Raw genomic sequence first — 27,730 nt, 5'->3', positions numbered from 1 at the left:
AGACCTTCAAGACCTTGGTTAGAACCCAACTTCCTTGATCATGTTTCATTGCTATTGCGATCACTTCTCGGCCTACAAAATCGTTTTCAATAAGAAGCCAATACCCATTCAGACTCGTTTTCAGGCTTTTAGGAACATCCTTTGATTCTTTAAGATCAAGGTATACGCCAAAACTCAGAGAAAAAGGGTCAATTGATAGCCCAGAAACGGCATTAGGTTAATTAAGCTTTAGAACTCTACCACTCTGCGTGCTTAGCTTGCAGCTGACATAAGGTAAATTCATCAATCGTCTGAGCATTGTATAACCTTTTTAACGCAAACAGTTTAGTTGTCTTTAATGTATCATGTGAATTCATCAAATATTACGAACAGACTTTGTGCAGACATATGTAAGCTCATTTTTGGCTCATTATGAGGCACCAGAAGTTGGCTTAATCCCACTTGAATAACTAAAAACGGCTGACCGTTGCGATGGCCAGAACTCATAAGGGTGAATCAAAAAGACCATCCCACATCTACAAAGCGCCTATAGCCAGCCACAAATTTAACAAATATCTACTCCAGAGAACTCGCCGGGCTCGTAGCAAATATGGTGTTCCAGATGATTCAACCTTAGACTGGCCAAAGCGGGATAGTGAAATAGAAAATTTCTGGATGTTCCACCTCGTATTCCTCGCTCTTACTTTAACAAAATCTTTACCCTCACCTCGTGAGTGTCAACGGAACAGTGACGAGTTAGGATACCTATAATTGTCAAGTGAACTTTGCTAAGTGCTAGTTCTTTTTTTATGATCTTCTCTGGACCAAAGGACTTTCATAATCCCACAAGTGCCGGCTGCCGACTCATTCTTATTGAGCTTGTCCGAGATCTATGTATCCTGTATACATATAGGCCTATAGCTCGAGTAAACGAAGAGAAGGAAACATCTTCTTATTTCCATCCTATCGGAGTTTTGGTAAGCATGTCCTTTCTATCAAGTTTATCGGCTTTACAGTTTCCGCTGTGACCAGGAACTCAGACAATTTTAACACGGAAGTAGCTTGATGCTACAGCTAGTGAGCTCATGCGCTTCTTGACTAGCTTTTAGCTCAACTATCGGTGTGAATGCAAGCTCACTAAAATAATATTTGCTGCTATCAGATTTTTATCTTACTTTTCGAGAGGCATACGTCAAGCCAATTTTTTAAGCAGCTACAGATGATCAATTGGAACTCAACTTCGGCATATTATTGCCCAGATAAGGCCGACTATACTGAAGAAAGTAACGCAAAAATGGATCTTTGCGTTATTTCAGGAGATTATTTCCGAATTTCATATTCAGTTTAAAAGTAGCAGTATAAGATATGTACATATGTACATATCCGCAACGTAATGTGCAGAAGCGGCATCTAGCGGAAGCTGTCATTATAGCCTCGCCTGATTGTTCGTTTATCTTTTTAGGCGCATATTAAACATCCAGTTATAGAGATATCTGGCTGAAATTTGTATCGCTCATGTGATAACATATATATTATTTATTGGCTCAAAAGGACGATGATAACTTTACCAATTTAGCTGATACGTCGATGAAATACTATAATTTTGCTTATAACATATAAACTAAAAAAAATAAAATCTTCAAGTTTCCCTCCAAAAATATCACAAGACACGCGCCTGCGCAGTCGCAATATTTCAGCATAACTGCGACCATTTGTGTCACCATTATCAGCGCTACCACTTTTGCGCAGCCATTCGGTTTTAGCCTTCAATAAAAGCAACTATAAATTACCGAAATAATTACGAAAATTAAGCAGACACCGCTTAAGCGCACCTTGTAGGCGAACTTTTTTGCTTTTCTACTCTCATAAATGCTTCGAGTGACCATACAGCAATTTAGCGGCGACTCTCGACGGCTCTTAGCGCAGTGTCAAATGGATAATTGCAGTCGACAGCCGCGCATGCGCAGCACAAGCGCCGACAGCTGTGAGATAAGCATGCAAAAAGCAACTGTAACAATGCAGAAATATGCTTTTATGCAGACAAGTGCAAAAACAAACAACAACAAAAACAGTGGCGCTGAAAGGTCGCATTAAAATTGTATGTGCGCCACTTGAAGGTGAAAAAAGTGAACGAAATTGTTATTGAAAATAAAATAAAAATTTTATTTATAAATTGCGCACTTAACGCTGCAAGCATTTGTAGTTTGTGCGCTGTGGTAGGGATGCCGTAGAGGACCTTCACCAAAGGCGCTCAAGTGTGCTCGTGAAATTCGAAAGCGTCAGCGGCGAAAGCAAACAAAATTTATGCGCCGCAAAGCAACAGCAGCGAGCGTTTACAGCTACAAGTGGTAATGGGCACCTGTATTGCGAGCGCTAGGCGACTAAGGCAAGACCAATGCCAAAATAACAACAACACTTACAGATGTAAGAGCTTAGTTTCTATATTTTGTTTACAACTGTTCAGCGTAAATTATTGCTGTTTTTTTGTTATTATTTTTTTTGCAGTAAGCGTTTGCGGTTTTAAAGTTTTGTTTTGTGGTTACTTTTCTTTGATTTTGTGTCATTTTTTGACTCTTGCTTGCTAACTTTGGGTTTCTACAACCGAAATTAATAGAAAAAATTTCTTAACACCCCCGTCAACGAACACAGGGAAATTCCGACGTCGAGAAGCTACTATCACAATCAATAGAAAAACGGTTTTCTACTCGACTTGCACTCCTGCTGCCAAAGAGCACTCGTCAGCAACTCAATATGAGGGAGCTAAGTGACAGAATTACCTGCTCCTTACGAAAGCTACAAACGGAATCATTGGTTTTCGCAAAGGTCGAAAGAACAGCTGGTACGGTGAAGACTGAGGCGAGAACGCAGACAGCCAACCTAGCAACGTTGCCAGCGGAATCGGAAAGATACCAAAATTTAAAGTGGAAAGTGAGACGCATATGCATATAAAAAGAAAGAGACCGAAATGCATGAGTATGAAGAGCTTAAGAAACTGGCCGACAGGGATAATGCTCAAAAATTGTATGAAAAGATGCGGCAACGAACGTAAGGTTTCAAGACCGAAGCATACTCTTGTCAGACCCAAAGTGGTGACCTAGTGGCTGAAGTTATAGAGGTAACACTTCTTCACCCGAACGGCAGTGAAAGTGCAACATCTAGAAATGCCGAACCCGATTCCTCAATTGATAAGGATGGAATAGATGTTACTGGCCCGACTCTGGTAAGGTTCGAACAGCAGTTACCCGCCTGAAAAACAACAAAGCGGCAGGGACCGATGGATCTCTACAATCGACTACACTTTCGAAAACACGCGTGACAGAAAGATCGACACACACCATCACTTCGTCGATTTTAAAGCCGCCTTCGACAGCACGAAAACGTACTGCCTCTATACCGCTATGTCTGAACTTGATATCACCGCAAGGCTAATACAGCTATTTCAGCTGAGCAATTTGTCAGCTTGAACAACGCCAAAAGCTCCGTCAGCGTCGGGAACGACCTCCCAGAGTCCCTCACAAAGCCGTCTTGCTATATGGTGCGGAAGCATAGCATAGCATATTGACATCGTCTGATGAGTAGGCTTTGGGAGTGTTCGAAAGAAAGGTTTTGCGAAAGATTTATAGTCCTTTGCGCATTGGCAACGGCGACATTGGCATAGTTCAGCGAATCAAGACCCAGCGCAGTCGCTGTGGCCAGATCATGTTGTCCGGATGGAAGAGAACACTCCAGCTTTGAACATTTTCGATTCAGTACCCGCCGCTGGAAGCAGAGCAAGAGGAAAAACTCCACTCCGTTGGGGAGTTTAGGTGGAGAAGCACCTGGCTGCACTTGGTACCTCGAATTGGCGCCAAATAACGAAATGTAGAAACCACTGGCGCACTCTTGTTATTGCGGCCACGTAAGCAATGTCTACTCCAGTAAATAAGAAGCAGAATGTGTATCTTTTATTCTTTTTTTTGTATTTATTTTCATTTTTTGTTTTGTTTGCTCTTGTGTATACATACATACATTTATTTTTTTTTTATAAATAAATTTAATTTCAATTTTATTTTTCTTAGGTGTATACAGTTTTGTTTAAAATTTTGCATGTTTTTTTTCTTTTTTGGTGTTGTTTTTTGTTTTCCGTTTTCGCGCATTGGTTCATTTCACCTCTTGGCATTTCAACGTGTGCTGCCTTTCGACTCGCTTGACTCCGCTGTTTTTTCAGCTGTTGTCTCTTTTTGCGCCTTCTTACAACCGCACGCGCAGATAATCATCATTGAAAGCGAAACTGAAAGCTTTGATGGTCTTGCTGTTGATTTAAGGCTGCACTTTTATTTTGTCTTTTCTTTAAACAAAATTTTTAGCAGAAATACTTTTCTCAATTTTTATTATTTTTTTTCTTTTTGTAATTTTGTCCCATTTCTTCCTCACTTTCGTTTTTGGCTGAATTGCCGGCTATTTTGGTGCGCCTTGACATTGAGTTGACTTGTTGATTTTTTAAATTTTTATTTTCAAATATTTTGCGCAGGTTAATGAAACAAGAAATATGAGTATAAAGTCTACTTGTGCAACGTTTAATTATTTACTTGAAAATAATTAAACATTTAAAAAACGTGTACAAATATCATCGTAACGGTATAACGTCTATTACCCGCTTCAAAATAGACAGACAGTAAATAAGTTGTGCAAGAATATCAATATTTACTGGAAACAATTTAAAATTAGTAAGACATTAAGTAAACTAAACTAAGGGAAATGTTAAAAATATTTACTAAGTACTAGCTAAAATTAGACATACATCAGCGCTAAAAGTAAATTTTGGCTAGTAGTAAATTGTCAAAATTGTCCGCACAGCTGTGTTTGTAAGCTAGGAAAACATTTCGTGCAATTATAATTTCAAATATTTGACAAGCCAATGGCCAAACATTTGATTTGAAAGTAAGTTTTCTAAAAAGTTTGCCCACTAGGTGGCGCTGATGGCGAAATATTTGGAGTCAGTGCACTTTAGGTCTTGCCATGCCAGAAGCAAGCAACTTCACTTCTACAGGGTGTCAGGTTACAAAGGCATCGAGGACAATGCAATAGTGGACATGATAGCCAGGAATGTTGTGTGGCTAACATCCGAAACTTGCTAAACATTGGCCAACCCAAGCATTGTCTATACGACGATCTGAACATAAACATGGCAAAGAATATCAAAACCCGATGGAAGGAGCAACGGTAGATCGAAAGTACACAAAATCGCTATTGGAACTCGATGGAACAGACTATAGAACATGATAGGAGTACTAACTGGCCACTGTATGGTGAGATACACGCCCGGGGCTAACAGAACGAGAAGCGTGCAGAAAATGTCTAGAGCAAGACACCAGGGAAACAATGAAGCATAACTTTAACACTTTTCACGCATTGGCAAGACTACGCTGTAAGCAACTGGCGTTCCCACGGTATGATACACTGGCAGTGGTATCGATAGTGAGGCCACAAAGTCTGTTAAAATTCGCATCATAGCATGAGCATACCTGCACATGGACAATGAACTCCATCTGGTATCGCGAAGAGCCAAAAGTGGTCTATGCGTAGCTAATTGACTAACCTGCGCGAACCTTAGGTCTTTCCATTCACTAATTTTGAGAACTTCATTTGAATATACAAAAAAATATTACCTCGAGTGCAGTTTGCTTTCTCTTCTTATCATCTTTTAGTTTACAATAAGCCGCTTTTCGGACCCTAAAAAATACCTAAGAGATCAGTTTTACTACCTTTAAGGGGCGTTTATGGTTGTACTGCTCTTAATTCCATTTAATGTGCATTAATATTTTTGTAAGGCATTTATACCATTTATGTGTATGTCGTCGGACTTAGCAACTCCTGTACAACCAAAATTATTTGAGTCGCATATTTTCAATGTTTAAGAACTAAACAATAAAGGCACAAATATCATGACTGCTGTCGAGAAAAAGTAGGTGGCGGTGGTGGGTAGCTGGTATTTGGTTATCTATCAACTGTACAATTAAAGCTTTGCGCGTGTTAGTCAATATTTTTTTTTTTAATTGTTCTTCTATTTTAACGAGTTTGCGGAATTTAAATATTTTCTTAACAAAAATATATAAAAATAAATATGTGCCGAAATATGAGTTCACAAATACAAAAAAAAATATTTTAAAGACTTTTGACGTCAACTCGTAATGCTCTCGACAAAAAAAATGTGGGATGAAGTCATGAAAATATTTGTTGACATAAAATATAAATAAATGTAAAAGTAAACTTTATGGAACTTTGGAAAAATATTTCAGGTAAATATTTTGCGCCACCAATTAACAAAAAAAAAAATAATAAATAATAAATTGCCGATTGTCCAGTGAGAAGTTCATGACATTTCATATATTTTAAATGAAGTTATTGCCTTTTAAGTGTCAATATGTTTATGTTATCGGTGCGAAAATGAGCTTCGAACAAAGAGCCAACATTGAATTTTATTTAAAAATTGGTAAAACTTTTACCGAAACGTTTCAATTGATAAACAAGTTAATGGTGATGATTGCCTAACCCATAGCAGAGTGCACGAGTGGTTTCAACATTTTCAAAGTGGTCGTGAGGACATATATGACGATCAACATGTGGGCCAATCAAAATCCGTGTTCACCGGATATTCCATCGAAACTGAATTCATCAAAAATCAGCCGAAATCATCATAGAAATTCATGGAAATGGAATTGATCTTCTCCAAAACATCGATTTATCGCATTTTGAGCGAACATTTGGGCTTACGAAAGGTGTGTGCACGGTTTGTTGCGCACAAATTGACTGACGACCAAAAATTGCTGAGAATCCAACATTCGACGATTATCTGACCAAAAATTACATTTTAACCATAAACCACTCCCCGTATTCACCTGATATGGCACCGTGTGACTTCTTACTTTGCGCACAAATGCATTTGCCCATGAAAGGAAAGCGTTATGCAGACGTAGACGCCATTCAAAAGGCTTGCGCCGGCATACTGGCGGCCATACCGGGCAACGAGCTAAAACACTCGTTCGATATGCTTTTGGACCGTGCAAAAAGCTGTATTGCAGCAGAAGGAGACTATTTTGAATAACATAAATTGATTTTGCTGAAAAAGCCATTTTTTCAGTTTTTTTGAAGTCCTGTTTACTTTGGAAAGCACCTTGTATATAAAAAAAATTCAATAAGACCATAGGTTTATTAAAGACTTTAAGAGTATGGTAGCACCATAAAAAACGTTATAATTACAAGTAAATCATCAAAACTATTCACACATTTTTAAGTCCAAATTATTTATATTTATTTTTTTTAAATATGGCAACATTGTTGAGCACTCGTTGGTATAAAAATACATACACTTGTTAATTGATTTCAGCATGGTATCAACATCAAAGCATATATAGTTAAAAAAAATCTGTAAAAGTCTGGCAACACTGTTGAAAATTAAAAGAAAAAACATTCAAATAAAAAATATATTTTTAAGTCGAAGTACTTTTAATTACATACAATTTAAAACATGCAACAGTTTATTTAATTTTTTTTTAATATGGCAACACAGTTGAGCACTCGTTGGTATGAAATCATACAAACTTGATAATATCTTTCAGCATGCTAACACTATAAATCTTATTTAACTTAAAAAGTGAAAAAACTGTAAAAATCTGGCAACACTGTTGAACATATATTAAAAGAAAAGCATCATTGTTTAGGAAACAACATTTTTTTAAAATTTTTCACCAGCGATAAAGACTGTATAATTTAAAAATAAAAAACTTGTAAAGATCTGGCAGCACTTTCGCAAAGTTTTTAAAAGAAGAACGTCGATTATATCGTATTTTTCCCGTATTGTGTAACACCTAAAAGTAATTGTCGATATACAATAAAGTATATATGTATATACATATGTATGTATGTATTTATGTACATATATGTATGTATATATGTACATATATGTATGTATGTATTTATATGTATATGTAAATGATCAGCATATGACTTGCTGATTCGTTATGCGCCAATCTGTCCGTCTGTATCTGTGCGAAATAGTCCCTTAGTTTTTGAGTAAACGAGCTGAAATTTTGCACATCTCCTTCACTTACCAAGCAGCTGCTCATTTGTCCGATATCGGACTACTATAGCATGTAGTTGTCATACAAACTGAACGATCAAAATCCAGTACTTACAACCAAAATTATAGTTTGTTTGTTGTTTTTATTTAAGTTCACGTTTTTTTGTGCCAACATACCCACTCACATAATAGTTGTCCCCCAACAAGTGCAGTTATTTGATATTTATCAGCTGATTCATAAGTCAGCTGTGCTTCACAGGCATTGCGGTTCAAAATATATTATATTTTCAGCAGACACATACATATATGCATGTATGTATGTACGTATGTATAAGCTATAACAGCAATACTTTTAGCACTTTTTTGCCATTTTTACTTCCCATTGTCTTCAACACACTACATATACATAAATACAACAAACACTTGAGGGTAAATCCAAAACCGCAACTTTGCTTAGCTTACATATTTTTCGAGACGCCGAAAACCGCAAAGCTATGCTTTTGCATGCATACATACACACTTTAGTCTAAATATGCATGCCCGCCTTCCTAAGCGCATAAAATTTGATCGCTTGCGAACACATGATACATACTCGCACATACATATACATACATATGTACGTTCGACCCTATGTGCAATGCGGAACAAATGCGTTATGCACTTGAGTACCGTTACACATGTGCATAGATACCGCAACATTTTTGTCGCAAATCTAGTCAAAAGCCAGTCATCAATAACGGTGCATAGTCGTACACGCGAAAGCGGCTCTGAGAGCACTGCAAGCCTGTAGACGCGCGCGCATTCGCATTGTTTGCAAATTATTTTCATAAAGTGACGGCAATAAAGCATACCGGTGCGCCATATACTACATACATACATACATATTTGTGTGTGTTGCCAGTGTTTGTTAGCATGAATAATTGAAATTAGTCGGCAACTAAGCGGGTTCTTAGTTTGCCATGTGTAAAGTAAATCATTTTCATAAAAACAGGTGTTGTTGTTGTTGAATTTTTTTGTTAATTTTGATGTTGCCACATTAGCGCAACACTTTCGTGGCACCGATTTGCTGTGATTTCGCCTTTGATTTGCACTTTATAAAACCTTTAACCTCTGGCTTGCATAGGCAGCACTGCGACACCGTGGCGTATGAGTAACATTGTGTATTAAATAAGTTTTGCATTCAAACATTTTTTACATATGCACATGTGAGCATTAAACATTGAAATGCAAAAGTAAACACGCTTGCAAAATATACCGTATCATTACTGAAATTTATGTGCAAATAACTAAGTTTTTTGCTATTTTTTCTTGCGGCGCAGCCAGTTTTTGAATCTCTACTAAGCAGCCACTATGGTAAGCCCTCAATTGTCACTGTTGTTTTTGGTGCTTAAAGCATTTATTATGCAATTAAATAAGCAATTTGCATAAGTATAGTTTAGAATGTTTTTTTAATGAGACAACTTATGTGGCGCTTGTTATTTTGTATTGATTTGTAAGCACTTTGTGTCGAAAGCTGTATAAATAAACTATTTAACTCAATTCAAGCTAGAACAAAGTGTGATTGCGAACTGGTATATTAATTTTATGATAACGAGATATGATAAATAAGTTATGAAATGACTTTCATATACAAGAATGTAGCATAGCCACAGGTATTGTTTCTAAACTTGCATAACTTTTCTGTGCGGAAAATGCAAATGTGAGCAACTACTTGCGTAACATTTAATAGTAGGCGTTTAGAAAGAAAACTAATAATTTATTTCGCTAGCGGGATAGATTTTTTATCTGAATTATTTAAAGTTATCATAGTATATATTTCTTCTCTTCTTCTTAATTGGCGTAGACACCGCTTACGCGATTATAGCCGAGTTAACAACAGCGCGCCAGTCGTTTCTTCTTTTCGCTACGTGGCGCCAATTGGATATTCCAAGCGAAGTCAGGTCCCTCTCCACTTGGTTCTTCCAACGGAGTGGAGGTCTTCCTCTTCCTCTGCTTACCCCGGCGGGTACTGCGTCGAATACTTTCGGAGCTGGAGTGTTTTCGTCCATCCGGACAACATGACCTAGCCAGCGTAGCCGCTGTCTTTTAATTCGCTGAACTATGTATATATAGTATACATATATTTAAAGCCGGAAAATATAAATGTTTTTCTTTACTTTTATCATTAATATGAAATAATAATCCCGAAAATTTTCGAGCTTTTGCGGGTTCGATTTTTTTTAATTATTTAAAGTTACCATAGTGTATTTTTAAAGCCGGAAAAACTAAATATTTTTCTTTTCTTTTATCATTAATATTAAATAACAACCCCAAAAATTTTCGGGATTTAGCGGGATCGATTTTTTTCTGAATTATTTGCATTTATAGTAGTGCATATTTGGAAACAGAAAATAATGTCCTTAATATAAAAATCCCGAAAAATTTCGGGATTTCTCGGGATTATGTATTTATGAATACTTAACATTTGGGTAGAAAATAAATTCCGAATCTTGAAACTGATTTGTTATGGTTGTAATACCATAATCCCGAAAACAAATTTCTAGATTGAACGGTAACGATTAAACAATTAACTTGAATTTTTTTCAATATTTCATTTAGTTTCACCATTAATATAATAAATTGAAGAAATTGTCTTCTACTGAGTGCTTTAAATTTCTTTTAAATTTCTAGTCAAAACATATTTCGAATCTCTATAATACGGTGTTTTAAATTATTTTCAATACTATTAGAGTTTCCGTCCGGTCGATCCTGAATATCACATTTCTGTGTATTTTAATTATTTAAGTTAAAATTTGTTTTCCGTGCCTCGAAGTTTCTCTAAATAATTCGCGATTTCTAAATATAATTCAAAAATAATGCCAATTAAAATAACGTGTTACTGATGTCTTATGAGCTTAAAAATATAAAATATATAAAATAATATTTGAAAGTGAATATTTCACGATCCCGCTAAAAATTTCGGGATTTAAAATTATTTTCAAAATTATTATTTTTAAGTCTGATAGCACTAAACCATCTGTTTCTTTAAGTTTGTTTAAGTTCATGTGTGTTCTTTTCTTTACTTCGAGGTTTCTGTAAAACCATATTTTGGGATTTTTAAGAATTTTTCAAAAATACCTTTCGAACCAATTGAATCAATTACAAAAAACTGTTAATAATTGTTTATGATATTAAAATATATTAGTCCTAAAAATTATTTTTCGGGATCCCGCTAAAAATTTCGAGATTTAAAATTATTTTCAATATTATTATTTTTAAGTCTGGTAGCACTAAACTGTCTGTTTCTTTAAGTTTGTTTAAGTTCATATGTTTTCTTTTCTTTACTTCGAGGTTTCTGTAAACATATATTTTGGGATTTTTAAGATTTTTTCAAAAATACCTTTCGAACCAATTTAATCAATTACAAAAACCTTATTTATATTATTAATATAAAATGTATTTATATTAGTCGTAAAAATTACTTTTCGGGATCCCGCTAAAAATTTCGGGATTTTAAATTATTTCCAACACTATTATTCATTAACTCGGGGAGAACCTAAGTATTCTATTTCTGTGTAATAGCTTATTTTCATGTGTGTTTCTTTCATTGCTTGCATGCAAATTTTAAAGCGATTAGCTAAAAATACTACATTAAAATTTCTATTATTATTTCTTATATAATACAAATTAACTTAGAAAAACTTATATAATCCGCGCAACCTCAGGCTAGTCAAGCACCTGTGAATTTCAAATTCTGCTAGCATTTGCAAATCATACTCAGAACACCTTAAAAGCAACACCTTTCAAGCACACCCCTCATTTTGTGCAACATTTAACTGTGGGAATCGACAAGAACTTCCTGCATGACTCCATCACCGCATTGAAAATGTATATTAAATAAAAAATACGCATAATTGCGACTATTGTTTGCTAAAGTTTAAGCAATTTCCATGCAATTAAAATAACAACAAACAATGGCAATAAACGTCAACGCCAAACCCAGCGAAGCGGAAAAACGCTCGCTACACTTTATTTATGCGTTTGAAACACATAAAAGTTTTAAACTAAAAACGAACCTTGAAAATATAAAATTCCCGACATGTTGAGCAGCGCAAATATGCACAATTAATCATTAGACTACTTAGTATAATTTTCGTTTGCTGCTAATTTCCACAATTAGAGTTCGTAGAGGCGTGTTTGGCCAGACTTTTGATTGGCGCAGTTGACGCGTCTAATACCAAATGAGATCAGATGGCTGAAAAAAGTTATAAAATATAGGTTTAATGAATCACTATTATTATTTAAGCGAAGCAGTTTAAATTAATTACAGTGTAAACAAGCACGAAATATGAGATATTAGTGCTGTGAAAGGGGTGTGGCGGCAGGGAGCGCTACAGATATAATTATGGTTAGACTTTTTTCGAGGTAAATTTGCTATAATTTATTTTAATTAAATAATTTTATGATTTATGCCTAAGGAGGTACTTACAGTGTTGTGCGAAAATATGCAAGCATAATTAAGTTTACTCACTCATTCATCAATTTTGTTTTGTTGTCAATTGATTGAGACAATTAAATTTTAAATAAATTTTTGATGCTTAAATGTACTTTGACGAAATAGCTAATGCAATTAGATGTAAGACGTGAACGTGTCTCTTTTGTTAAATTTAGAAGAACTAATGTTAATTTTTAAAAATTCTCTTAATTGCCTTCAATTAGTAGTCATGCTTGGAGAGTCAAAAAGTATTCATATTTTACTGCAGATAAGCTTTCATATTAAGGAAAAAAATATAATAGTTTGTCAAAAAAGTCTTCTGGTTTTTTCGCTAGTTGGCGCTGAAAGCGCGTAGTTCTAGTTTTATTCGTCGCATCGGGTCATGCTATAACTTTTTGGAAAGCTCATTTCACGCGCCAACACCTGTTTGATTGATTGCCGTTTCTTTTAAGTCGTTCGTGAGTTATAGCGTCGCAAACATGGAGCAAAATAAAGAGAAAATAAGGCATATTTTGCAGTACTACTACGATAAAGGCAAAAATGCATCTCAAGCCGCCAATAAAATTTGTGCAGTTTATGCACCCGATACAGTTTCCATTTCCACCGCACAACGATGGTTTTAACGTTTTCGTTCTGGTGCAGAGGTGGTCGAAGATGCGCCACGCTCCGGAAGGCCTGTCGTCGAAAATTGCGATAAAATCGCTGAATTGGTCGAAAGAGACAGGCATAGTAGCAGCCGTAGCATCGGTCAAGAGCTGGGCATGAGTCATCAAAAATTCATTTTAATTTCAATAAAAAAAAATTCAATAAAAATACCGCAAGACTTTTTTGACAACCCATTATTTTCCCGCAGATGAGCTCTCTTATTTAAAAAAATGATTTTCAAGGATTACAATCTTAATAAAATTTTGATAATTTCAAGTCTAGGTAAAGGACACCACAATTTAAGATAATTATTTCTTTTATCTCAGAAAAAAACTAAATCAATGAATATAGAAAAATGTATCTTCTTTAGATTTGACCATACAAAAGTCTAATAAATTTCCATATATCATGATTATATATTATAAATATATACGTATGTATTCAGATATATATAAATTAAGTTATATATTTGTTAAACTTATAATAAAATCTAATTGTGACTAATAAACCATTTTATTTTTTCAGGTAAGCCAATGTGCCCAGAAACAAAATATGACGAATCACGGTGTAACGGTATGAAAATTGAATTTTAATTTATATTTTAAATAAAGTATGATTTCTGAAATAAAAAACATTTGTGTCTACTAAGTCGGGTTCCGGTTTACCTTTCGAATTATAAATATTTTCATTATAACGAAGAATCCATAATAAGTTAGAATTCATTGGTAATAGTCGCACTAAATTAATGTGAAATGAATCTCAAAGTGTTTTGAGAAATACTATATTACCTATGTAGTACAGACATGTACTTCCCTCTCCAGTTGACTATAAATCCTACAGCCTCATTTTCATTTTTTATGTGATAGCCTACTAATCAAAAGAGACATTTTTCTAATGACCTTATCATAAGGTGTTTAAGACATTTTTCAAAATGCTCGCTAATTGAGTCCATTAGCATTTTTGCGTTGCGGGCATAAAATAATTGGTTGTTTGCTTAAATTAAATGGTCTCTCAAGATCATTCTACAACCAGTTTCAAAACCGTAGAACTAGCAATATAATAAACGCTAGAAAAGTGCCGTAATTGCGGATAGGTTACACTTTTCTTATAAGTAACAAAGTGTTGTAAACTTAATTGAGTGACTTATTTTTATTTATAATATATTATTTTCTTCCCTAATGATTTATGTGTGCTTAATTGAAGTAGAAAATTTTCAATATAAATTGTAAAAAAATATATAAATATATTATACATCAACAATTCAAGACAATTAAAAATTTTGTCTCCTTAATGTACGTTTAGGCAATTAATTAATTGACTTAATTAAGGTAAACGCATGAACTCATTCTTCTACACCGCTTACGTCGAGTTTACAGCTGCGAGGCTGTTATGGCAAGGGGTGGTTTGCCTTCTCACTTTAGCTCGCCTTCAAACGAATGTTGTTTGGCCACCCAGAGGATACTTGGTCTAAGACCGAAAGTCTTGAGCTGCTTGAGCCTTATGCAAAAGATTAATTTCCAGCCTCTCTCAAGTGAATGGCGCTCAGAGAACTTTCTTCACTTGTTTGAACTTTTACACATGACTCCATCTTCCCACCATTATTAAAATTAAAATCATTTCCAAACAACTTTTTACTACTTACTAGAAGTTGTCGGAGAACCTATATAAAAAAATATCTATAAAAATCAGCATGACGTTCTGAAGAGTTTTAGTCTATGTCCCCGTGCCTGTCCATATGCAAGTGAACTACTTAGTCCCTAAGATTTTGAGTTATCGGTCTAAAGTTTTGAACAAATCTCTTTTTCCTCAAGAAGGTGTTCATTTCTTGGAATCGTAACATCGAACTACTTAACTGTCGTACAAATTGAACAATCAATATCAAGTTCTTTAATGAATAAGCTGTTTTATTTAACAAGATATCTTAAAGAAATTGGGCGAAAATTATTATACAGGGTAACGTTATATAATACGAACTAATTGTTCAGTTCGGAAAACTATACCATAAAGCTGTCATACAATCGGACCGATAAAGATCAAGTTCTTGTGTGGAATTTTTGTATTTTTTGATGTTTATTAATCTTCGTTGCAAACGATGTTTACATTTTTTCTTATTTTCTACTGTTTTCCATTTAATAATTTAATGTTTCACCCTTTCAAACACAACTCCACCATTAAACTCGCCCACTAAACTGCAGTAAAAAAGTACACAATACACTTAAATGCTGCAAACAAACAATAACTTACAAAAACAATAGCAATAAAAAATGTATTTGTTCACAAAACCTTCCCAATAAAGACATTTACTTGCCCGTGTTATGTTTGAAAGCCTTGCCTTAATTTTTTTCACCACTCTACACCATAACAACTGCCCGTATCGCTCGCCAGGCAAATCACCGGGCAAATGCAAAGCAATGCAAAACACGTTCGCAAACAAAATGAAAGCAAAACGCTTGTGCCAAATGCTAAGCGAATTGGCAAACAATTTTAAGTTATTATTCTTAAAAGGTAAAAAGAATACAAAAGACTGCCGGGCAGATAAGACAAATGACGTGCAAAAACAATGCCAAAGCGCAATGTTGAAGCGGGCAAAATAAAAATAAATAAAATTGCAGCAATAAAAGCGATAAAATGGCTTGTGTTTGTGCAGTGATTGCGAATTTGTGTTCGCTGATTTTTGGCAAAATTACTAAATCAAGCTTAAAATGCAAACGGCAGACAATATTTGACATTTATAAGGGCTGGGGGCACATTAAGTGTTAGATATAGATAACTGAGCTATGCTATATAATATGACAATATATATATATATATATATATATATATATATAAATATTTATATATTTTATTGTCTGAACTGTTATTTATGACACGTGTCTATCATTAATTGTTATACGATTTCTTAATTGCCATTCGATTTAAGAATTTTTGGACAACCACTTAGCATAGGAATTACTCAAAAACAAAATGTCAAATAATTTAGCAATATTTAATAATAATTTCTTAATCATGAGTCTCCATAGTGCCCCACATAATGATATACAACTTTTTTTTCTAACTAACGGAAATAAACCAATTAATTGCTGCTAATACATTATTAAAATTAATTTTTTAGTCAGCTAAAAATAATAAAGCTAAAATTGTATACATAACTACATAGCTGTAAACAAGTTCGGAAAATATATTAAAAATGATTTGTTGTTATCATTAAAATATAATTAATTAATTTTTAATTAACTAACTAGTTAGTATTTTTTTTGGCAATGGGAAATAACTACATTGTTGACTGTTATTGACGATATGACTCAGTTACCTTGCATATATACTAAGACTTTGAGCGTCTACCATAAAATGAACATAAATATCGCAGAAACTAAGAAAAGACTTTTAGCTCGGCTGCACCCAAGCTATAGTATCCCTCACAGAGATTTTTATAGCATAGAGGAGTATAAACAAGAGATGATTTTATGACCGATCAACAAGTTTTTATGACAGTTATAGTCTAAAGGGGAGAAATCTAAAAAATGTGTTCAGAAATTATAAAAGATGATCTGTGTCGAGGCTCAATACTTTTTTACAAAAGAAACACAGAAACTTCAAATTTAATGGGGAATGTTTATTATCATTCGCAAGAACATTCTTCGACATTTATTTCTTAAAGATTATCTCTCTCAAATGTTGCCCGCAGCTACGTCTCAGATGGTCCATCCGTTGATTTCGATGACTCGTTCGAGCATTTCGACTGGTAAATTCCCACAGGAAAAAGTTTAACGATATAATATCACACGATCTTAGTGGTCAATCGACCGGCCCAAAAACTGAAATCATCTGCTTACTGAAGTGTTCTCTCAATAAATCCCTTGATTTATGCGATGTGTGAGAAGAAGGGCCGTCTTGTTGAAAATGTTGCAAAGATCACGAGCCTTGATGGTTACGTTTTCATGGGCATCAATTTTAAAGAAACGTGGACCGATAATTCCACCAGCTCACAAACCACACAAAACCTTTTTTTTTTAAATAAAATGGCAGCTTGAATCTTTTCGGGTTGCTCATCGTCCCTCGACCATTGAGCCATAAATGGGTCGCATCGCTGAATAAAATTAGGCTCAAAACCGTGGATCCTCTTGGAAATTTTCAAGAGCCCATAGATCGAAGCAATGTCGCTTGGGAAGGTCGAGCGACTTAAGCTGTTTTTTGTACGTCATACGTCAGTCCGAATCGGTGCGAACAGCGCCAAATCGATTCTCCACGGTCTTCGTGTACACTCTCAGCTACGGCTGCTATATTTTCTTCACTACTTGCTGGACGTGGTCTATTCGGTGGAATATTATCCAATAATGAATGCTGGATCTCAAGATGGGCGATGGTGTTGCGAATAGTACGTTCAGTAGGTCGATTAAAAGTAACTTGACAACTTTGCACGACTTATGCGCGATCTGTCAAAACAAGGTTATTGAGAAAAGTACCTCTACTTGGATCAATTATAAAAATTTCTCTTACTAAACAGAAGATTTACTAGTCCAACGAACCACATAGCAAAAAACTCTTAAGCCTCGTATAAACGTTATTGCTTCATATGATCCACATTTTTCTTGTAAGTCCTACTTAGCGCTCGCATTTATTTAAAGTTCTTTCGCAATATTTGCTCCAAAAATATTACAAAATTGTCAAGTACAACATTATTTTAAGTAACTTGTACTGTCACTTGTACGTACTTCGCCCACTTAGTTGACAAGTTTATTTATTTACGTTAATAGACGCATTTTTCGCGACCTTTACACGATTTCGCGTGTTTTCTTAACACACTTTTTGCCGAACGGCCTGCGCCAACACGCTTGGAATTCGTAATGCCATCAGTCAACAAGTTCATTTTCCACAATTCCAGCGTTTTTTATTGTAGTTGTTTTTTAAATCGCTCATTTTTCCAAGCAACATATTTGTACGCGCTAAAAACGCGTCGCACAGGCATTTTATGGTTGCATTTTTTCCACTTAAGCATTTTAATTGAAACTAATTCAATGTCTGCCACTTGACTTAAGGCTAAAATGCAAAAGCAAAATGCGCAAGATCTCGTTAATGCTGTGTTATAAACAGGCCAGACGTGATTTGCACGCTTGCTCCACGGCGCCTTGGCTTTGCTGTGTGCCGTGGAGTTTGCGCAATGCGTTTGCGCTTGTTTTTGCTGTACATAACCTGTGCGTTCTAGCTTTTGGCACAATTTTTTCGAGTTTAACTTATTTACAATTTTTAATTTGTGTTAATGTTTTTCACCTGTTTGAGAGGTTATAAGAGTTATGGTGTTTACATAGAGTATTTGTGGAATTTCAACTTGCTAAGAGGAAGGTCGCATATTTCAAAATTATATTTTTGTAATTTTTTATAAATTTTTCAGAGTTTTTTTTCCTTTTTAAGCTCTTCAGATCTCTTTTTATCTAAATTTAGTATATATTAATTTTATAGATTTTTTAAATTTTTTAAATTTTTTTTTTTATTTTTAAAATTTTTTTAATTAATTTTTTCTATTATATATTAATTTTATAGAAAAATTTTGTTTTATTTTTAAAATATTTTTTCACAAATTTTTAATTAATTTTTTTTTTAATTAATTTTTAATTTTTAAAATTTAATTTTTAATTAATTTATTTTTTAAAATTTCAGTAGATTTATAGATTTTTTTATAACTTTTTAAATTATTTTTTTTAACTTCTTTTAATTAATCTATTTTTTAAAACTATGAATATCTTTTTTTTTTGTCCTACTATATATTAATTTTATAATTTTGTTTTATAACTTTTTAACCTTTTTATATATTTTAAGGTTAAGGTTAATTTTTTGAGTAGTGCAAGTTATAATTGTTTTTTTTATTTTATTTTTTATAATTAGAATTTTTGAAATTTTTTAGCTTATTTCTTAATTTTGTTTAGTTAGTTTATTTTTTAATTTGGTATTTTTTTTTATAACAGTAATATACCATATATTTTCACTTCGACCCTCTACACTAACTGCTGAAACCACAAAAAATTATGTTAAATAAAACAAAATCAGCTGACTTAATAGACACAATTTGCTCAACTTAGATATTTGGTCTTCTGGTCTGCGGCAACAGCTTCAAGTCAATAACCTCGTTCACTTCCTCCACTGACAGCCGCAGCTAATTGTTTGTCTGCAAAACAAAACGCCTGCTGCTGAGCATGCTTACCGGCGCTCATAATAAAGTGCATAAAAATTAACAAAAAGACAAAAGATACAACAGAATGGTTTTAAACAAATAGGAAACGGAGCTTATTTGGCTATTGAAAGCACATAAAGATACAAGCACTCAAAGAAATGACCATGTATTCATACATGCATACATATGTACTACATATATGAGGTCTTTACAATTATAATTTTTTTGTTCTTAGTAACGTAATAAATATAAAAAAGGCATTTTTAATATCATCATCTCCGCATTTCTCTTTGCCAATTTCGCCACCTTACCGCTTATGTGGGTGTCCCACACTTGCTTACCCCAAAATGGCTTAATGAAAAAGTTGTGTAACGCTGGCTAATCTCGCGTTAAACCCGCAAAATTTGTTTTCGCCTTTTTAAAATATTATTAGCGTTTATTATACATTCTTCGCATATTGAATACTTTTAATGAATATCTCTGCAGCAAAAAATTTGTTACACTAAAACGGCAAAAAAACGCAAAAAAAATTAAATATTTGTTTAAACTGAAAGCGCCTGTAAAGCAAATTAATTAAATTTAAGTTAATCTAATATTCAAAGTAATTTTAAAATAAAATTTAGTCGATTAAGCGATTAAAATAATATTTTACCTAATTAAAGACGTTTTTTTATTTGATGTACTTATATCAATATCACATAAATGAATTTAATTCATTTCATTAATACACGAAATTGTCCAACTTAAAAAAAATTTTACTACCCTAATTAGTCAAATAATTAATTAAAGTAATTAGAAAATTAATTATTTAAGATAATTAGTTAAGGTAATTAATTAGTCAGCTGCTTTAATTAATTACTTTGATTAATCATCTTAACTAATAATTCGATTACCTAATTACCTAACTAATTATACATGTTAACACACAACTAAAATTAGTTCTAATTAGTCAATTAATTAATTGAATTAATTAGACAATAAATTAATTAAGATAATTAATTAGTGAATTACTTTAATTAATTAATTACTTTGATTAATTATCTTAACTAATTAATCGATTACCTAATTACTTAAATAATCAATTAACTATACATGTTAACACACAACTAAAATTAGTCCTAATTAGTCAATTAATTAATTGAAGTAATTAGACATTTAATTAATTAAGATAATTAATTAAGGTAATTAATTAGTCAATTACTTTAATTCATTAATTACTTTGGTTAATTAACTTAACTAATTAATTGATTACCTAGTTACCTAAATAATTAATTAACTATACATGTTAACACACAACCAAAAGAGGTTTTAAAAACCTTGCTTGACAAAATTAAAAAAAAAACTTAATATGCCCTGTTCAGCCCTGTTTAGGGTATAATTAAGCTACAAGTATATTACTAAAAAAATTAAACTAAATTATTTAAAATTAAGTGAAAAACTTATTTTGACTTTGAAAATTAATGTAATTAATTTGTCATAATATAATTATATGCAACTGTGATCAAATTGAAAGGTGAAAAGCTCATTTTTAATTTATACTTCGCGTGTTTTTCAAATCGGTAAATTTTTTTTTGTAAGTTGGTAGTACTGTTGTGACATCTATGCTAAATTTTACCTCAAAATATTCATTAGTATTTGAGATTCGCGTCGTTTTGTGAGGCTCTAAAAGTGAATTCTTCGATTTTTACCATGTCTGAATTTATTGAACAAAGAAGTGCGATAATGCACCATCTCATACTGCATTGGTTATTCGTGATCATTTCGCCACATTTTCAACTGATATCGTGTCGCAACCACCGCATTCGCCTGATTTACCTTCGTGTAACTTCTGCCTATTCGGCAAATTCACATGACCAATCCGAGGACACCATTTTCACTCAATTGAAGATATAAAAACTGAATCTAAGAAGGCTCTGAGGATTTTTCCAAGTGCTTTGGTGTGCTTTGATGACTGGAAAATTCGTTGGCATAAGTGTATTGCAGCGGGAGGGGATTACTTTGAAGGAGATGAAATGGACAAAATTCACCTTTCAATTTGATCACCGTAGTGTTAATATTTAATTGACTATTAATTAACTAAATTAATACAAATATAGTTTAATGGTCCAATAATTGTATAATTAAAAAAAATTAGTTAATTGAGACCCTATGTTCCACCTAGAAACTGCGGGAAAATATATATATAGTTGATTGAGTGACAATTTAGTAAACAATTACAAAGTACTTTATAATATTTATGTAAAACGAAATGTTATTACAGATACTTAACTGAAGTTGACCAATACAGTATTAAAACTTTAATTTATTTAATTAATAAATATATTTCAAACATATTATATGTAATTGTCTTTTCGCACAGGAGCTAATTGATCAATTAACCGGTCTTTACAAGCTTAAAGCGCTAATTTAGATCGATTTAGCTAACAAAATAAAGACTTATTTTAGTACAATAATTCTTAATCGAAAAGAAATTGAATAGAAACTAGAATGCCACTCTGTGCGTTGTTGTTCATACAGTAAATTTGGCTGTGTTTGAGCATGTGTGTGTATAGCAATCAGCTGATGAATTTTGTATAATTAAGCAAGTATAACAGCTGATCGTTAATCGAGTAGCTGTCTGTGTGAAAGGCAAAACTGGTTTCTCAATTATAATCTTAATGTACTAAATTGATTTGGCAGTGCTAAAAGGCTATAGCTGACAAATGTTGTAGGTGTAAAATAAATAACATAATTTAATTAAAGTAGGAGTTTATATGTTTTATTTTGCTCAAAACTTAAGCCTAATGAACTAAAGCGCCTTAATTGAGTCAGATGAATAGCGTTTCCAGCAGACACTTTATTTAGTCGCTTATAAAATGTCTTCACCAATACATAAGCGTTAAATTTTCTAATTGACTCAGTTAAGCAGCTGTCAGAAACGTTAAATTTGTTAATTGACTGAATGAAGTAGCTGTCAGAAACTCGTTTATGGGCTAACTTTATTTTGGGTTCAACATGAATTTAATTTCGTGTTTAAAAAGTTTCATTTTGAATTTATAACATACTAAGAAAAAATATAGCTGGCTAAAATTCAGCCAATTAAATTGCAGAGCTTTTGAGGAAATATAAAAGTTAGAATAGGAAATAAGCCTTTAACTTTGTAATAAATATGAAATCAATAAAAATTTAATTTTCCACATCAGAATAAATTCATATTTAATTTAATTGCTTTTTTAAATGATACGTATATATACTACAACTGAATCGAAGAGTGTTACTGTATTCTTGTATTGATAATTCTAATCTAATATCTCAGATTTACACTTCACGCTTGTTATTCGTGAAATTATGCATCATTCAATACAATCAAGGAATAAATTTAAAACCGATTAGAAACAGTTACAGTTATTAAAGTTAATCAGCGTTGATTAGTATGTAAGCTCTTGAGCGCTTAGAAAGATTATTAATGCGGGAACCCACTAACCCAGTGAGGTGAGTGAAATAAAGGAAATGCATGAATGAAGAAAATAATAGAGACCACAATGTAGCAGTAAACGGCGAGTCGCTTGAGGCTACGAGCGCAGCATAAGATGACTTCAATTAGTTGTAAGCCCAGCAATGTTGTTTACTAAATGTTGTACGTGATTACAAGCAAAGTATTCATTCACCTGTACGGAACAATCAATCAGCTGCTGAGTGAATGCTAATGACAGAACCGTACGGTGCGCATGAGCGTGCGTGAATTGTGAAGCGAAAATCGCAATGGGCACTTGGAAGTTGGCAATCATGCGCCAGCAATATTGGCAGCGAATCAATGTCATGTCGGCATGCACACACTTCTGTATGTACATATGTATAACTGTCAATGTGTGCCACTATGACAGTGCCATAAATCGCACACAATCACAGCTGATTAGGCAGCAAGTGCGTCGTAAGCGATTAAGCGATTTGTGCGATTGGAAATACTCGTATGCTGAAAAGCCAGTGCAACTGACAGCGGATTAATTTTATGACGACTGGTTGGTTGTTGATGGGTTGGCAATTTTAATGCAGAAGTTTTATTTTAATTATTAAAAAGAGCAAACTGTATGAACGACATTGACGCAGTGTGACAGCTGACAACACTTGAAAGCAACTGGTTTTGCACGCAGAAAAATAGAGCAAACGCAAAATTTAGAGAAATGGAATTTACAACAGTTTCGTGCCGTTATTTTTTTTTTTTAATATTTTGATAGAAAATGTGGCTTAGTTGGTGACGTCATAAATGAAAGTAGGCGAAATCTTTGTTTAGAGTTATGAAAGTATAACAGTTTGTTTCGTTTAAGACTTTAACTACCGACGATCTGCTTAAAAAACTTGAAGATCTTGACCGTCAGGTGATTTCCTTTGCAGACGTTGAAGCGCTTATGATCAAAGGCAAGTTCATGAGTACCGTTTACGGGCTCGCCATTAACCGAAATATGTACAACCAAGATGGTGAATGAATGAATGAAGAAAATAACCAAGATGGTTTTATTTACCAGAAGCTTCAAGATCCCGGTGGCATTGCTGCCGCAATGGGAGACATCCGTCAAACAGTCAAATATGGGCTCATCCAGAAACCTGAATATTGAAAAGAGAGAAAAAAGGCCTTGTACTGCTGTAGAAGAGCCATTGGCAAAAGATGACGTCTCTTCATCTCTTCTCTTCGTCAAACAGTCAAATATGGCCTCATCCAGAAAGCTGAATATTGAAGAGAGAGCAAAACAGGCCTTGTACTGCTGTAGAAGAGCCATTGGCAAAAGATGACATCTCTTACCGAAAGTGATGCTCTGACTCTACGACACCATAGTCAAGGCAATTATGTTCTATGGTGTCTTTATCTGGGTAAAGACTCTGGAAATACCACACTTGCAAAGAAATTCTGGAGCGTTTATCGAGCTGCGCTCATCCGCAGCTGTGGTGCTTTAAGGTCCACTCCAACCATGGCACTTAACGCCATCTTGCACATATTGCCCGTTAACACCGTCGGAAGGTACTATTTATATCTAGGTTCTTAAAAAAACGTGTCTGAACACTAGTATATCCTCACTTTTTTTAACTTCATACCGGATAACTTGGCTCATGGAGCCGCCAAACCGAACACTGGCGGCTGCTTGTCTACCAATATACCGGCGAGGGAGTTTTGGGTGGTATGGAAGGTTCTATATGTATATACATAGTAAATCGACAGCGGAAGCCTAATAGATTTTATGAGTAAATTTTTGGGTGCAGAAAATCAATTGGGTATACAGCATTGCCTGTCGAGGAATTACTAAACTGCTGATACTGGGCAGAGATCGAACTTGGTTACAGGGTAATAGTAAGCAGCAACTCTAACCACTACGCTAAGGCTTCATAAGTTATTTATATTAGAAGTCATGACTCGATAGGCAATGTCAAATATCCAAAGATTTTTCCAAATCGAATTTTTGATCAAAAAGTATAAGTACCTGAAACCTTAGATATTCTTGTTCTAAGCACCGCCCTAATATGTACATCTCCAGTCCGCAACATTTATCAACACAAAAAATTGCTTTAGCAAAACCAGATTTTCATCTAAAATATTTTTTTTTTTTACCAATTTCGCTACAGATGACATAGAACGTAAGCATGCAGTAAAGTTTCTAAACTGGCTACCACACTTTACCTTATGCGCATGCGTGACTAGCTGACTCGTTGAACGCGCGCGCGCACACATACTTGACGGCAAAAGCAGGTCAATGTGTACCACAGCTGATCTGTATGACTTGCACACAGCTGCGGCAGAGCGAATTGCTCAGACCTTTTACAGCTGGAGCGTGAAACTTGTTTAAGAATATTATGCTACATAATTCTATATAGACACCGTCACTATGCTGGGTGGCTGCAACATCAGAATGTGGCACACCGGCAACTAGCGAAGCGTTCTACAGGCCAACCAGTCAGCCGGCAAGTTTCAAGAATGCGCCAACGCGTCTAGGCGATTATATCATATTGAACTCTTCAGCGCGGCAACGACTTCGCGCGCGTAGAATTTCACTTTTCCTCAAGCGGCATGAGAGCATGGCAGCACGCATCTGTGGCATGACATGCGTAGATCATTTATGTCAGATTGCTTAGGCCATAAAGCATATTTCCAACGCGTAGTCATGTCTTTTGTGTGCGATGGACTCCCAAGATAGATATTTCCGTTTGTAGATTTGTGCTGTAGTGCATTCTCATATTCACATTTGTATGTACATCTCTGATCGCCTTGATCTTTGGGGCAATCTTAATGCGTGTCAGTTCACAGGCAATTATTATTTCTTTCTTTATAGTTATGGCACCAAACGAGGTCAGCTCATCTTCAGACGTACTAACCAAAAAGCTTGAAATCAATTTTGACGAGTTAATTGTTTTTGTATTAAAGAATAATTATTTTGGTATTGAAGAATGGCTTCTTTAGTGCGTGAGATTGTATTTGGCATTTATTTTCATTAGCGCACGGTGTGAGAAGACTTTCAGAACCCAAAATAATGCGTTGTGTTTTATGTTATTTACAGTAAGTCTTCTGGAGAAATATACAAGAAAACTGCTCTTTAGTTCATGTACCCAAGAGTAAAGGTAGGGTTGTAAGAATCTTGCTTCCGAAATTCTGGCTTTATACGTTGAAGACGGTTCTGGTTCTAGGTAATAATTGTTTAGATGATAGGTCGCGACGACTTGAACTATTCGTAAACGAACGACGATGTTTTGCACCGAAGTATATAAATGGCGAGTTCTGGCATTAAATAAAAAGTTATCAATTTCGAGGTTTCCTACTTTTATAAAGAAAAAGAGAAGCTTCAATTTGGAATGTTTAATCGAATGAAAACTCTTTGGCATGTATTTTTTGAAGATTATCTCTTTCAAATGCTGGCTAAGTCTTAGATGGTCCGTCCGTTGAGTGCACTTTTCTATGACTCGTGCGAGCATTTCGACTGGTAACTGGCGTATGACAAGCGTGATATTTTGATCCAATGCCTAAATCGCAGCGGAATTGTCTGCATACACTTTAGACTTTACATTTTCCACAGGAAAAAGTCTAACGGTGTGGCATCACTTGGTGGCTAATCGACCGGCCCAAAAAGTGAAATTGTCTGCTCACCGAAGTGTTCTCTAATTAAATCCATTGATTGATGATGATGAGCGATGTGTGCGAAGTGGCGCCACGCCATCGTGTTGAAACCAAATGTCGCCGCGAGCAGGCATCAAATAGCCGCCTATCATGGCGCGATAACGGTCGCCTTTAATGGTTACGTTCCCTCCATCATCATTTTTGAAGAAATATGAACCTATGATTCCATCTGCGCACAAACCACACCAAACAGTTGTTTATTTCTGGATGAAATGACAGCTCTTGAATCTCTTTCGGTTGCTCTTCATCCCAAATGCGGCAAATTTGCTTGTTTATATGCCCATTGCGCAAGATCGCTAAACAATATTTGGCTCGCAAATGTCGGGTCTTCTTGGAACTTTTCCAGAGCCCATAGAGCGAAGCGAAGTCGCATGGGAAGGGTGAGCGGCTTCAGTTCGTGCACTCAGTTACGGCTGCTATATTTTCTTCACCAAAAAAATATACACGCAAGCCGCTTGCTGCAAGACGCCCGATGCAGCCATCACTATCATGTCAGCAGACGCTAAGGCCTCCCTTGTATATTGTTTTAACTTCGGTACTCACTCTCAACCTTAGCGACTTGGGCGACCCAGGCAGCAGCTAAGCTCCTGCCGGCATCGCTCTTAGCATCTTTATAATTAGTGAGCCCTCCCATCGCGAAAATCCTCGAAAATGCATTATATTGTATAAAGTTTCATCTTTCCTACTGCAATGTCTTCAACAACGAAGAACAACAGCTTTCCATGCTGCGTATAGTGTTCGTTAGTATTTTTTTTTTTTCAAATATGATACATTATTTTTCAGAGTTTTCGTATTTTTTATTTTTTTAAATGGAAATTTACTAAAATGCTGAAAAATCTGGCATAAAATAAATGAGTGTGTTGTATTGCCTTCCGGATTGGTAGCTTGATTAGTTGACAAGAGAATTTCAGAAGCTGCAAAACGCAGCCATTCGCACTTAGGTCGTTGTTAAGCGCATTGTGATTTCAGGTTGTCACCAAATTAAGCCTTATCCAGTAGCTCAGTGCATTTGATAAAAAAAATCCTGATTTTTTCACTCCAGCTGCCCGAGGTCTTTTAAGTCGGAGGATTTTGGATATATTCCGTGGAAGATATCCCGCCTCAGCCGACTGAAGCCTAGGTATTCGCAATGATAATGCTTCAACGTTTCATCACCCTTCGCACATGCTCTGCTTTTTCCTGCATCCAGCTTACCAATTTTCTTAAGATATGATCTTAAGAGTAGGTGGCCTGTGCTAAACTCTACAAGTTTAATAAGCTCACTTTTGCATC

The 27,730-nt window shown here is 34.6% G+C and overlaps 1 protein-coding gene across 2 annotated transcripts in view; it reads left to right on the top strand.

Moving 5' to 3' along the window:
• The window catches only part of LOC120773477 (disheveled-associated activator of morphogenesis 1), a 63,187-nt gene that overhangs the window by 10,753 nt on the left and 24,704 nt on the right, over window positions 1-27,730 (top strand). Inside the window, exon 1 of one of the 2 annotated variants that reach the window (XM_040102396.1) lies at window positions 13,709-13,730. The exons of the other annotated variant lie outside the window; for it this stretch is intronic. Coding sequence (XP_039958330.1) covers window positions 13,710-13,730 — 21 coding nt within the window. The 5' untranslated portion in view covers window position 13,709. Of the gene's footprint in view, window positions 1-13,708; window positions 13,731-27,730 lie in introns of those variants that run through there. 2 annotated transcript variants of the gene reach the window in all.

The sequence above is a fragment of the Bactrocera tryoni genome, chromosome 4, assembly GCF_016617805.1.
Source record: "Bactrocera tryoni isolate S06 chromosome 4, CSIRO_BtryS06_freeze2, whole genome shotgun sequence".
Classification (NCBI taxonomy): Eukaryota; Metazoa; Arthropoda; class Insecta; order Diptera; family Tephritidae; genus Bactrocera; species Bactrocera tryoni.
This window is presented reverse-complemented; position numbering and strand designations above follow the sequence as displayed.